This window comes from Drosophila suzukii, chromosome 3, assembly GCF_043229965.1.
Source record: "Drosophila suzukii chromosome 3, CBGP_Dsuzu_IsoJpt1.0, whole genome shotgun sequence".
NCBI lineage: Eukaryota > Metazoa > Arthropoda > Insecta > Diptera > Drosophilidae > Drosophila > Drosophila suzukii.
Genome location: NC_092082.1, coordinates 89,320,116 through 89,332,888, shown reverse-complemented (window position 1 = coordinate 89,332,888; position 12,773 = coordinate 89,320,116). Strand labels below are relative to the sequence as shown.

Genomic DNA, 12,773 nt, shown 5'->3' with positions numbered 1-12,773 from the left:
ATATATATGACCCGCTTGTAGAGAATTAAGATACACTCATCAAACCACCATCAAAACAAAAATCATTATTTTATTTAAAACCGATTTTTCTTATTAAAAGTTGCCAAGCGGGTTCCAATGAACATCTAACATTTCACCACCTATCCTAATTTATTACTCGATCTTTTTTTAAATCAACCGACTATTTATTTTAAAAGATTCTGGGAGAGTAGTTTCTTAATATAACGGCCAACCACCAGGAAGGGTCGTTGCTCGAATTCGTGCTTCTGGTCCATGGTGACGGTAACCTGAAGAGAAATTGTATATATAGAATGGTATATATATTTTTGGAATTTCTATTACCTGATCCCCTTCAAGGCGATTCACCACGGTCACACAAACATCCCCGGCCTTGACTCCCACTTTTTTCGTTACTGAGGCAAACATGCTAGCCTCCATCTCGATGTTTCGGATTCCCAGATCATGGCACTTCTGCAGAAAGTCCATCTTGTCCTTCTCAGTGTACTCGCATATAGCTCCGTCGGTGCGTCCCTGACCTAGGTCAATAAACTTGTCATTGGGCATCACTGGTTTGAGAACTCAGTATCACTTACCCTCGTAAAAGCAATCTGTTCCCATTGTGTTGGCACTTATGGTCTGAAAACCGTCATTAGGATCGGCACCGTATTCCATTATATTTTTGATCACGTCTTCAGAAAACTGAGCTGGTCGTACCACAAGTTTTCCCAGAATAGCCTGATAAAACAGAAGGGATTTATATGTAGTCTTCAAAATTCGTTAATTTATTACCTACGATCTGATGTTCGTTGCGCAGCAGGCCATTAAATGCATCCTTGGTGACCACCACTGTACCAGGTGGCACTCCCAGTCCTCCGCAGGTGCCGATTCGCAGAAAGATGGGATTCTGGCACCGGGCATACTTGACCAGCTTGAGCAGCTCGTGAAGCACAACGCTAAAAGTGGAGGATCCCACCCCGTGACTTACACACAGTACCGGACCCACCTTGTACATGGCATACCGATGGCCGCGTTCGCACAAATCCACCGGATCACTCGGGTCTGACACTCCCAATACCTTCCGCATGTATAGAGCCAACTCCCGCATTCGAGATGCAGTTCCACCCGTGCAGACCACCTTAAAAAGTCCCCAATTAGTCGAGAACAATTGATTTTTTTTATCATTTTCTCACCCTGACATCACCGAATTTCTGCTGAATATCACTAGTGTCCTGGGTATTTGCTACATTAATATCCAAGTGGTACAAAAAGTCCGAAGCCATCGTGTCCAAATGGGGATTGGCCAATCTAACGATGCTGTTAGTATATATAAATGCAATATTTTTTAAATTCTGTGATCCGCTCATACTCACCTATTCGACATTTTGAGATGGTTCCTTTGAAATTTCTTTTAAAAACGTTCAAAATCTGAAGACAACAAAATTTGTATATAATCTTGCTGGACTTCAAAACTAGCTATCTAATGATTGCCCCCAAAAATGTGTGTTGTTTGCCGACACCGCGTCTGTTTGTTGCCAGAAAATTGGCAATCTATGTATATCTATCCAAATAAAAACTTATTTTAAGTATTCTCGAATAGATGTTATAAATCAAACTGTGTATAAAAATAAGAAATATTTGTGGTTTTTATATTTGAACAGAATATAAAAATATTTTTGAAGGGGATATAACTATATTTTTCGAGTGTAGCGTTTTATTTTTCCCACACACTATATGTATTACTTGTTTGTGTCAACGTACGACTTAGGTGGTGTGCGATCCGTTCGCTTTGAGTGCTGGCACACTATTGTGACGATCGTGTTGAAAATGGGACTGGGCAGGGTGATCAGTCTGGTTCGATCGCAAACGTTCCAGCTGATACAAACAGAAGGTTCTCAGATCCAGAAATATTAAGACGTCATTACAGAATACGGAGAGTATTTCACAAGCTGTTCAAACATTTTCCACAGTGACCTTTAACACTATACAACGTAACTCTTTCCCCCAAAAAGATTAACATCTCAATAAGTTTTTTTTGTATAATTTAATTACAATTTGTTTTTAATATACCGTTGAAATATTTTTCATAAATTTCGTTTTTACAATATAACTTGTATATTTTTCATGTGCTATCCGTAATAATATGTTGATGTTATCTTCAGCATTTGTATTCTTCTTCATATTGTTTTAATTAATTTGGATATAACTAGACAGAGAAAGATTATGTGCTGTTGGTTTTGCTTTGGAGTCGAGTTTACGGTAGCAACACTAATCAACATGTACATTTAACAGATCTTTAGGAATTCCAATACAATATAGGAGAATAATTTATTAAACAGATGTGTAGCAATAAATTGTTATTTTAAGAGTGTTTATTGTTGTTGAACCTTTTCTTATTGAGTAGCCCCATTTAAAATATGCAACATAACAATTAACAATTTATTTTATTTCTATATTCGTTTCTTCTTTTGTGATCTCAAAAGCGTTTATTTTTGATAACCTTTGAACATCACATTCAGTGATACCGTTTTTAAATATTATAGGTATACATATATATAAGATTTGTGGTAACATATGTCGGCGTCTAGCATTTCAATGAATTTACGTACAATATGATCGGGTTTAAATTATCTAACGAGGTTGAGGGCGATATACACAGAAATAAAGCTAGGAACTTAATCAGAGCTAAACTAGGGAATGTTGTAACACCATTGTATACTGGAACGTACATATAGTAAGAAGGTATAATTAAATGAACCTGGCGATGTGACCCACTGATTACTCGTGGGCCTGAGACTCTTGCTGGACGAGCTTGAAGCGTCGGGGCGACTTGATGGATCCCTGGTGACCAAAGAGGTTCTTTAGCTGCCCATTATGTGTAAGCACCTTGCGAATATAGCGCGACACGAGGATCTGAGGGCGCTGTGGCAGGGAAAAATATATATTTAAGTAGGTATTTTTAAACAGGAGGATATATTTTTAGATCACCCACCTGCTGCCACTCGTGCATGACCTCCTTGGGGGCGTTGACCTGATCCCCATTCAGGCGGTTCAGCAGGGCCACACAAACCACCGCTGCCTTGATCCCGGCATGGTGGGTCAGGGCCGCGAAAATGGTGCTCTCCATTTCGATATTGACCACCCCGTTCTCGCGCAGCTTCTCCAGGTAAGCCATCTTGTCGTTCTCGCTGAACTCGCAGAAAGCCCCGTCCAAGCGACCCTGTCCCTCGTAAAAGTCGTTGGTGCACAGCGTCTTGCCAATAATGGTATCGTATGGATCATCGGCACTGGACAGGGACTTTAGCTCGCGGGCCAGCTTCTTGTCCAGCTTGGCAGGGCGATGGATGGTCTCGCCCAGAATGGTCTGTAAAATATGAAATGCATTTTTAGATCTTGTTGAAAATCTTGTTTACAGCACAGTAATACTTACAAATTCATGGGAATTTCGCAGCTGACCATCGAGGGCGTCCTCGGTGATGATGACGGTACCACCGTCGACACCTATTCCTCCACAGGTGCCTATTCTGATGAAGACAGGGTCCTTGCACTTGGCGTGGTACATAAGCTTGATCATCTCGTGCATCAGGATGCTGACCGAGGGCGTTCCCATGCCGTGACTGACACACAGAACGGGTCCAACTTTGTACATCGAGTAGCGGTACGAATAGGCACTGATGTCCTGCAGTTGGGTGCCAGCTGGCAACTTGTATCCAATCTCGTTCATGATGAAGTGGGCAAAGTTCTCCATGCGCTTGGGAGTTCCTCCCATGCAAGCAAACTGTCGAAGAATTCAGAAATCATTACATAAGCTTGCTAGTAAAGGGGAATACACTGCTTCGTATTTCAGGTTTCCGTAGTATTATTACAGATTGCTTTACAAGTACAGATCTTTGCAGTATTGTTATCAGAGTTCGTTAAGTTTATAAATCAGACTGACTAGGCGTATAATTAACTTGATTGCTCCACTTGATTTGATAACAATCAAGGTCTAGGCCTGGGTCTAGTCTCAACCACTTGACGAGTTCAGATAATGAATAATTTAAAAGACCGGTGTTTAGGCCACTCACCTTAACATCGCCAAACATCTCCTGCAGGTCGTGGCTCTCGCTGCCCAACGCCAGATGATATAGGATGTCCTGGTCCATGAGCTCAATGTTTGAGTTGCGCAATTTGACGGTGCCATCGGAGTACCTGTAATAAAAAAAATCGCGTTTATTTAAAAAACTGGTCGACTTTATTCAAATCACCAGCTGCGGTTCCCATTAATTTACGCCCACGTTCGGTTCAAGAAAACGAATGAGTTAATTACTTTCAGCTGACAATTGTACACAGTATAGCCCACTTAAAAATTGTCGCTTTCTGATAAAAGATAAGGTTATCTACGAATTTCCTAGAAATATAGCAGCACGAACAAGCCCCCAAAAAGTTTAATCAATAATTGGGCAGGACAAAATTCGTCATTGCTGGAATTCCCTTCACTGTATCTTGTGCGTACTCATATGTTATTATTCATTTTTCGTTTTGTTATTCATTCTTAGTTAAATTGAAATTAAAAAGATTTACTGCAATAATTCTTTAACTAACTCAGTTTCTTTAATATCATGGTTTATATTTATTTTGTCACACAATCATGATAAGCACACAGGGGATTTAGTTTTCCGGTTTTGAGTTTCAGCTTTGAGTTTGGCCTTTCTAATCAATATTGTCTACAGAGACCTCCCAGGGGGTCTGAATTTCACCATCACCAGTCTATTTTCTTTATCAAGTGCGTCAAACGGCGAATTGAAAAAAAAAACATGTTAGAAGTGGGAGCAAAACAAAAAGCAAAATGCTATGATGTGAGCATAGGCAAATAAAAAAACCCCCGGTGTAGTCTTGACCTTGATTGATAAGGGAAATACGTATACATATTTCGTTATGCCACCGACAAACATCCGATTATAATGTACGGGGAATTAAACAGCACTCACTTTTCAATATGAATAAATATGAAACGAAAACCGGATCAAATAAAAAGTATACAGAAAATAAAACTGACAATACTTTTGCCGAAAAATGTAGGGTTTCTTTATAATCTTATAATAGAAAATAAGAAAAACAAAAAAAAACATTTTTAGTAATGGAAATTTCTAGAACTGTCTACTTCCGCCAAAACCAACAACCCCTGATCCCTTGAGAAGCAGCTGCAGGACGAAAACCGGTTTAAGCGTCCTTACCGCGTAATCTTCTTCACGTATGCATCGTCTGTCTCATCGTCCTGCAGCGAGGTCCTGTGGGCGCAATCGTAGTGGGCTTTGAAATCGTGCGCCTGACTGTCGGTAATAGTGGGCGCCATGATGTCACCTCCTTAATGTCCTTTTTGACTCACAACTAACAGCAAACCGAAACAAACAAAACTATGGATTCGTATATACACGTCAACGCTTCGAGGGAGACTGAAAAAATTGCTTGGGTTTCGCCGGGTCTTATATAGGAAACTTTACAGAGGTCTGTTATTGAGCTGTTGTTGCCGCCTCTGTTAAGTAGTAACAAATAGCAGCACCTTTTTTATGATTTCGGAAGCTGACCGTCAGTTATGCTGCGCAATTTGATTATAATACTTATATATTGTACAATTTTTATATTGTAATGGAAACGTGCTAGTTTCTAGGGGCAAGGTTACATACTACCGATTGTTATCAGTTCAAACCGACTTATGCAGCACTAATCAAGTGCAATTGCCTGCCGCCTGGAGCGAAATTCTAGCGGAGCATAACGAATTTGCGTAATCCAATTTTTTGCAATTTCGCCATTTTATTGGCTTTACAAACAGGGTGCTCGCTACTGTTCAAGCAGCCGGTTCATTATACTAATTCCGAAAACATGCAAATTGATTTCGGTATTTTTGGTCTTGTATATTTTAAACTGGTTATTAGCTACGAATTTCGTTTCACATTCTTCAACCTCTGATATTTGCAAATGAGATGATAATAAACCTAATTGGACCTTTATTTTAATTTAGCAACAAAAAATTTAGATAATAATTGTATAAAATTATCTAATTTGAGCACCCGTTATCGCAGGCATAAATATTTGCCTGTCCATAAGTCCATAACAAGTCTTGTTTCAACTTGGCCAAGAATGTGGCCACTGCAACGAGCCATTCTACCATTATAACAGGTAGACCCAGTCAACACTCAGGCATGCAAACAGAAACCGAAAGAAAAAAGGAAACTTAAACAAAATGAAAGGTAAACAAATACGGGTTCGACTCAGACCAAGAGGAACCCGATACTTCTTGACGAGTATGTATCATAATAATGCGTGTTCTTTGATAAATATATAAACTTTTAGAACCTTTTATTGAAGTTTCCTTAGAACGCAAGTAAAATATTTTGTAGCATACTTTTACCGCGCCTTTAATATTTGAACAGTATTTTTTAAAATTTGGATTACAAAACAGAAACACCGCTCCTGTTACTAATATTTTTATCATGTTATGACAGGAGAAAATATAAATTAGATGTTCCGAGTCTAGCTTACCCTCTTGTTAAGTTAATGGGTATTATATGAAATGAAAAGAGCAAAAGCAGCGGCTAAAAGAAAGCTTAGTCAAAAGAAGTCAAAAAGGGGGCTCGGCTGTGTTGGCTCAGTAAAGTAACGAGAGAGAGACAGGGAGAGAAATAATAACAGAGACAGATAGAGTAAAATAGAAAGAGACGGAGAGGGTTTCCATGTACGTGATGGGGCTCACAATTTCATTTTTGAGGTCGCACTCGAACAGTGAACACAGTGCGGTAGCGGTGGAATTCACTTAATGGCCAAACTCGTAATTAACTTGGCCAATTCCCCGTAACCATTCATTGATTGACTTGGCCAGCTGCAAAGCCAAACAAAAATCGCTGTTTTATGTAAGCGAAAACTATGCGAGAGTTGCTTTGATATTTGTTTGAATAGCCAGTAATAGAAAGAAAACTCATTAACCCAAACAAAAACCTATAAAAGTGGTTCAATACCGAAAATCATGTTTGTTTTTGCCATATCATCTGATGAGGGCCTTCTCGAGGAACTCTTTGTAATTTGAGATGAGTACGCAGACATGGCCATTTCAAGTCTTTTCCTTGGGTCATTCCACTTGGCTACCCTCAGTAAACTTGGCTGTCAGAGGCAGCAACAAATGAATCTAGTCTTTTTCTTTGTGAGCTCAAGCACTTGATCTATTTATGGGTGTCCCAGTACTTATTAAGAAAAATATGCACCAGAAGAAAAGGTTTAATATTTTTAGAGTGACACATAAAATAATTTTCAAAAAAATGATTATTTATTTTAAAAATGTTCCAAATACTTTAGATTAATTACTATCTTAATTTTTCCCCAGTGAAAGTTCATGTTTCCAAAATCGATTCCATTGCGGGGGACCTTTTTGAAACGCATGAAAGCTTTTTCAGCTTTGAACGAGTTTTGCATTAGTCACGTCACATGGCAAGCCATTAATCAGAGAGCTTTAAATGGAAATCCCTTAAGGTTCTTGGGCCCATTCAGCTGCTCACACATTTCAGCCTTTGCTCGGGGGAAAATGAAATTGCATTTACCCGGACAAAGCTATTAAGCCTTTCTGCAGGTCTCAGATAAGACTTGATTGTTGGTCTGGTAATTACAAAGGGCGAGTGCAGGTGAAAGTCAGACAGAAGGTCATGGCAAGTCCAACAAGGAGACAAGAGAAATGCAAATGAAGCTGCGGACAATGCAGATGGTTTATTATGGAAATACTCAGCCCCCCGAAAAGAGATGAGAAATCGGGGGCGAAGAAAGCAAAAGTCAGGGACAGTTCAGTGGGGACAAGTCATTGTCATCTCAACCCATCCCAAATTGCATTACTCACGCACCACTGGCATCGAACCACCCACCCAATTTCCAATTTGAAATGTGGGCGGTTTGGCAATATGGCCATTCGACTGGCTGGCATATGCCAGAGGGCCAGCACGAATCGATAATTGGCTCTTTATTGTTTTGCCGGCTTTGAACTTGCGACTACTGTGCGTATGGGCAATGTCGGGAGTGGGTGGTGCTGCACCCACTCCAAAGCCAAGGTCGCAGAGGGCCTGTAACAGATAATGAAACGCCCCCGCCTGGTTATTTTCGCACTTGATCAACCCAAAACTGTGCCAAATACTGGGCTAGATACAAGCTATTTATGGGTCGCAGTTGTGGCTGACATAATTCGAGCGATAGCTGAATAAGCCAGTAATTAAAGGCAATTTGTGCGTGGTTGACATTATGCGATTATGCTTAAACCAATTAGCAATGATTTGTGTCCTCCGGGGAAAAAGGAGGATATCTTTTTGACAAGGGAAGAGAATTATGGGTCTGTTGTCCCGGCTTAACTTTCAACAGGAAACCCATTTATTAAAAGTTCAAACGATTTAATATATCATTTTTCTGTTACCAATGGCCTTTTATAGTGAAATTTAATATACAATTATGCAATATGTCAAATTAAATGCATTTTACGGCCTTTTGAGCTTAATAAAATGCTTTCTGCTTGTGCGAACCAGATTTATTAATATTATTTAACTCAAATCATACATTTAAAACTTGTATATAATTGCTTTCATTAAATCACTTTTAGCGATTATATTTTTTGGCAAGGCCATTTTTCTATGATGCATAGATAAATGTGAACATTTAAAATTGGATGAAATAAGCAATCAAGATTTATATAATCAAATTAACTCAAAACAAGCATAGTTATCGTGCTCAATATACCTTTTCTTTCAAAGTTACCTATAATTAAAGTTAATCCCAAAAGCATGCTATATATTTTTGTTTCAGCCTCCAATCAAATGGGTAATCCAAAACACCTTGTGCGTTCAAATTGCTTTAGCACCCGCATTACCAACTTTTCTACCTACCAACCATTGTTGGCATATTGTTAGTCAGTTGAGAAGTTTTGTCACCAAAGTTTATATTTACAGCCCCGGCATTGTTGGAACGAAACTTGCAGGCGAGTAGAACAAAAACTTTGAATTAAGTCAGCCCAAGTTGAAAGCCGCGCTGTTAATTTCAGCCAGCAAAGTTACGGGTACTTACTCGTCGAGTTCCTCCTCGGAAAGGGAGGTACTGTTTCCGGCGACGAGCAGCGACATCTTGCGGTGGGAACCTGCAAACAAAAAACCGAGGAGAAAGAGTGAGAAATTATAACGCAAATGGAATTTTAATAGCTCGTAATGCCGATGTGCCAAGTGGCAGCATCTTTTCCAAAGGGCAATGCTAAGCCCATATAAATGCGTACCACATTGGGAGGCCTAAATAAGCTTTGCTGTAGGCTGGAAAAAGGGGGAAATACCATTGAAAAAGAGATACACGTAAAGAAACCTATTAAAACTTTTAATACAAATATAGGAACATATATTCCTGTATTTCAAAGGACACACACATTTGTATCTTTACAAACATGCATAATTTATATTTTGTAATCTCTTATTTCTCTATGTGTACAGTGAAAAGTGGAAAGCGCGCACAAAGCATTTTGACAGCTTTTAATTAAAAAACGTCAAGCAAACGTCACGTGCCAACATCAATGCTATGGTTCGTGTGGTGCTGCAAGTTGTGCGGATGTTTGTGGCAATCATTGGAGTCCTCGGAGTCCTTGAAATGTTTGCAGACCCCGACGGACCAGCTAAATGTTTAAGCTTTTCATTTTTCGGGGCTTATCCGCTGGCACTTTCAGCATTATTTTGCCCCCAACATGGCAGGGCAGCCTCTCAGAAAGTTATGCCACACTTAGCACAAAAGTATCTTTCGGTGTGGGCTGTTTTTTTAGCTGGGCGAAAGTTCAAGGCCAGCCACAATTAGCTGGACCAGGCAGTGAGAACTCAAAAGCGCCGCAGGGAAGGACAACTGCGGAGTCCTCAATTTGCCCACTTTGTTTATACTTGTTTTCCAGCCATGTTTACTCGGCTGCTGGCTATGCCTTGAATTTGAAATTAGGAATAAGATAAACAGAAGGAACTGTTGCATACTTCTCGGGAATTCTCTGGGGGTTGACATAATCAGAGGATTATTTTATGGCATTTGTTTAGAGTCTTGGAAAAACAATTATTAACAGGATACGACAAAGATAGGTAGGGAACTTAAGTCTTAAAGTTTACCTCCCATCTTGATTAATCGCCCCTCCTCCGCTGACAGCCAAGATAATCCATTTAACTATCTACACCGCCTGTTGACCCATTAAAGTGGGTATAGCCTTGAAAGCGTTTGCTGAACCGTTCCAATGAACAACAAGCCAACGAATGATGCAGATGGAATAGGAGGGATAAAATGGAATAGGGGTAGAAATGGAGAGGGTTGATACAATTATTTCGTTCCCTCTACTCCCAAGAACTTTTCTAATTATTTCAAGAACCCTCTTCTCTATGCAGGCAGCTGGTTCAAGACAGTGCAATATTCGCATGTGTGTGTATCCTGCGACAGGATAACACCAAGAATTGAGCTATTGATTTTCTACACAGACAGCATTAACGGAGAAAGTTTTTCGTATCAGACACCATAGTTGGGATTTTTAGTTTAGTATTCTTGTAATTTTCTTTTGCCCCACCGACTTACGTAAAGTTTTCTAGGTGTTAGCCTTAATTCGCCTGATATGCACCAGATAGGTAAAATCGAAGAACTGTTATTCCACGTTGCTTTGTCACGATATACTTGGGTATTTCGATTGCTGAATTGCTTTGTTTATCTGCAGGCACGTGAAGCAAACAGGAACGCTTTCTTCCCCTTTCTCCACACTCTCTCTCAGTTATTTTCGATACAAAAAACACGGGGGTACGATAAAAACAGGAGAGCGACGACCAGAGCTGCGCGAGGTTTCAAAACCAACTGACTGAAGGGGAGTCCCACGTAGCGAACTGAAATGGTTCGACTCTACTCGGTCGAAATTCGCTCACTCTCTCGCTTTTCACTCAAAGGAGCTCTTCGCAGAATCACTCGTCTACAAAATCGTTGCCACTGTCCAGGGGTTATTTAATTATATAGCCAGAGAGCTAAGCAAGCAAAGCCAATAAAAACTGTTTACAATTTCCACTAAAATCTCACTCAAGCCGAAGAACTGGAGAGTGAGTTTCGACTTTCTATGCAACAGCTGCTGCGCAGACCATTCTACACGAGCCTCCCTGGGCCATCTCTTAATTACGGGGTCTGCAGGACATGAGCTGACCGTTAAAGCTGAATTTAATTATTTTTTAATGTGCACTTAACAACCTTAAAGGTGTTGCAAAATTGAATACAAAACAAGGTGGGTCTGCATCAGGGCACGCTGTCGTATACTCAATGTTTGCAGTGAGGGGGTGGTCGTTGCGCATACGCCATGTATGCCACCTCATAAACGTGATGTTGGGCAAGGAAAAACCAAGTTGGTATTTGTTTATTCATTTTATTCCGTTTTATGGGGGTCGTAAAGCGTTTCCCTTTCAAGCGGATTGAGGATTTTATTGAGCATAAGAATGTAAGGGATTTTTCGTAATGGAAATGCTGCTTCAAGTGGAAGTCTCGAATAAATTTGAATGAATTCCGCTAGTTGAAAGATAGGTTAAATCTATTAGGAATGTATAAACAATAGGAATAGTGTATGAACTTTTTTATTTATATCAATGAAAACTAGTCTGCACACTTCTCTGTTTAGCCAAAACAACAGTTGTTTACCAAAAATACTATTTGTTTGTTTATGATTTGATTTTTAGAAGCAATTATTTTTCAATGCCAAGGAATTCACAGCCTCCAAAGAAATAATAAAACACTATAAACAAACCAATGAAATCTGTACATTTTCCCTTCAGATGAGATCACATCCGACCGGTTCTTTTAATTAAATGTAACCAATAGGCGGCTTGACTTTAACTTGACATTGGCATTCAAATAAATTTCCCCTGTTCTCTATTGCTTAATTTCCAAGCCTTCACATACAGGCATAGATATACAAACATTCATGCCCCAAAACATCGCCATGCTTGACTGCGGCCCAGACGGAGATAATAAGTCCAACATGACACGACACCGACATGGACAGTAAATTCGAATTACGAATTACGCTGGGCGGAACAGGCCCTCCCCTTTTTTTCCAGGGAAGAGAAAGAGTCGTCGGTGGAGGCAGTAAAACGGTGACTAAACTGTTCGCTTTGATGAATTTTCCTCAATCGAGTGGGGGCTCCGCATCGAGGGCTCTCCAAAACGTTCGCTTACTCAAGTGACAAGAAAGAAATCTTCATAGCCATGGTCTCAAATTTCCATTTCGCTGCATAATAATAATAATCATTACTTTATGCCGGGAATCGCATCGTCTCTATATCTCATGGGGCACGCAATCGACAAGACATTGCTCATACGCAACGTGGGATCAACAGTTGAGAACTCAGCATATGGTGGATTTAGGGATAAAGGAGGGACCGAACCATTAGGAATTTTAATATCAGACGCGTGTCAGTGGAAAGCACACTACAAAAAAATGAAAGGGAAAATAACATTTAAGGGGCTTGGCATATGGAAAAAGCTTTCAAATAAATAAACTCTATATGGTTTAATAGCAAAGACGAAAAATCTAGAAATAATACATCTTGAAACGATTTAAGTTTTTCAACATACCCACCAGACAATTGCTTATTTACTTGTTAATGTTGTGTGAAACTCCTTGTGTTGGAAAGGTTAATAATCTTTATCCATTTTTATTGATAACGCATCTCTTTGGTTGTTTTGTTATACTCTTTATTTATTTGGTTTGCTTGGCAGGAGCAGCGTTAATGCCGCTT

At 39.7% G+C, this 12,773-nt stretch overlaps 2 protein-coding genes across 5 annotated transcripts; both read right to left on the bottom strand.

Annotated features, from left to right (window-relative positions):
* Positions 1-65: 65 nt before the first annotated feature.
* LOC108016149 (uridine phosphorylase 1-like) lies at positions 66-1,620 on the bottom strand. 3 transcript variants are annotated; one of them, XM_036819646.3, is made up of 6 exons: positions 1,371-1,620; positions 1,191-1,314; positions 794-1,135; positions 594-735; positions 343-536; positions 66-287 (listed from the first exon to the last, which is right to left on the bottom strand). In XM_036819646.3, the coding sequence occupies exons 1-6, from the start codon at positions 1,379-1,381 to the stop codon at positions 186-188; spliced, it is 915 nt and encodes a 304-aa protein (XP_036675541.3). In that variant the 5' UTR covers positions 1,382-1,620; the 3' UTR covers positions 66-185. The 3 variants fall into 3 exon arrangements, 2 of the variants coding, with proteins under 2 accessions (XP_036675541.3, XP_036675544.3); XM_036819649.3 differs by having other exon boundaries at positions 1,191-1,305; positions 1,371-1,611; XR_010654178.2 differs by lacking the exon at positions 66-287 and having other exon boundaries at positions 396-536; positions 790-1,135; positions 1,371-1,612.
* Positions 1,621-2,422: 802 nt separating this feature from the next.
* On the bottom strand, positions 2,423-10,842 carry LOC108016136 (uridine phosphorylase 1). Of its 2 annotated transcripts, XM_036819431.3 has the most exons (6): positions 10,582-10,842; positions 9,067-9,136; positions 4,065-4,188; positions 3,428-3,775; positions 2,990-3,361; positions 2,423-2,919 (listed from the first exon to the last, which is right to left on the bottom strand). In XM_036819431.3, exons 2-6 carry the CDS (start codon positions 9,120-9,122, stop codon positions 2,776-2,778), a joined length of 1,044 nt encoding a protein of 347 aa, XP_036675326.1. In that variant the 5' UTR covers positions 9,123-9,136; positions 10,582-10,842; the 3' UTR covers positions 2,423-2,775. The 2 variants fall into 2 exon arrangements, with proteins under 2 accessions (XP_036675326.1, XP_016938232.4); XM_017082743.4 differs by lacking the exons at positions 9,067-9,136; positions 10,582-10,842 and adding an exon at positions 5,214-5,428.
* Between the last annotated feature and the right edge of the window lie 1,931 nt (positions 10,843-12,773).

Excerpts from the sequence above, each read along its gene's own strand:
- LOC108016149 (XM_036819646.3), bottom strand. Across the intron at positions 736-793 it reads TGCGCAACGAACATCAGATC|GCTATTCTGGGAAAACTTGT; the intron begins GTAGGTAATAAA and ends CTGTTTTATCAG. Across the intron at positions 537-593 it reads AACAGATTGCTTTTACGAGG|GTCAGGGACGCACCGACGGA; the intron begins GTAAGTGATACT and ends TTATTGACCTAG.
- LOC108016136 (XM_017082743.4), bottom strand. The coding sequence starts at position 5,332 with ATGGCGCCCACTATTACCGACAGTCAGGCGCACGATTTCAAAGCCCAC. Across the intron at positions 4,189-5,213 it reads TACGTGAAGAAGATTACGCG|GTACTCCGATGGCACCGTCA; the intron begins GTAAGGACGCTT and ends TTTTTATTACAG. Across the intron at positions 3,362-3,427 it reads TGCGAAATTCCCATGAATTT|ACCATTCTGGGCGAGACCAT; the intron begins GTAAGTATTACT and ends CATATTTTACAG.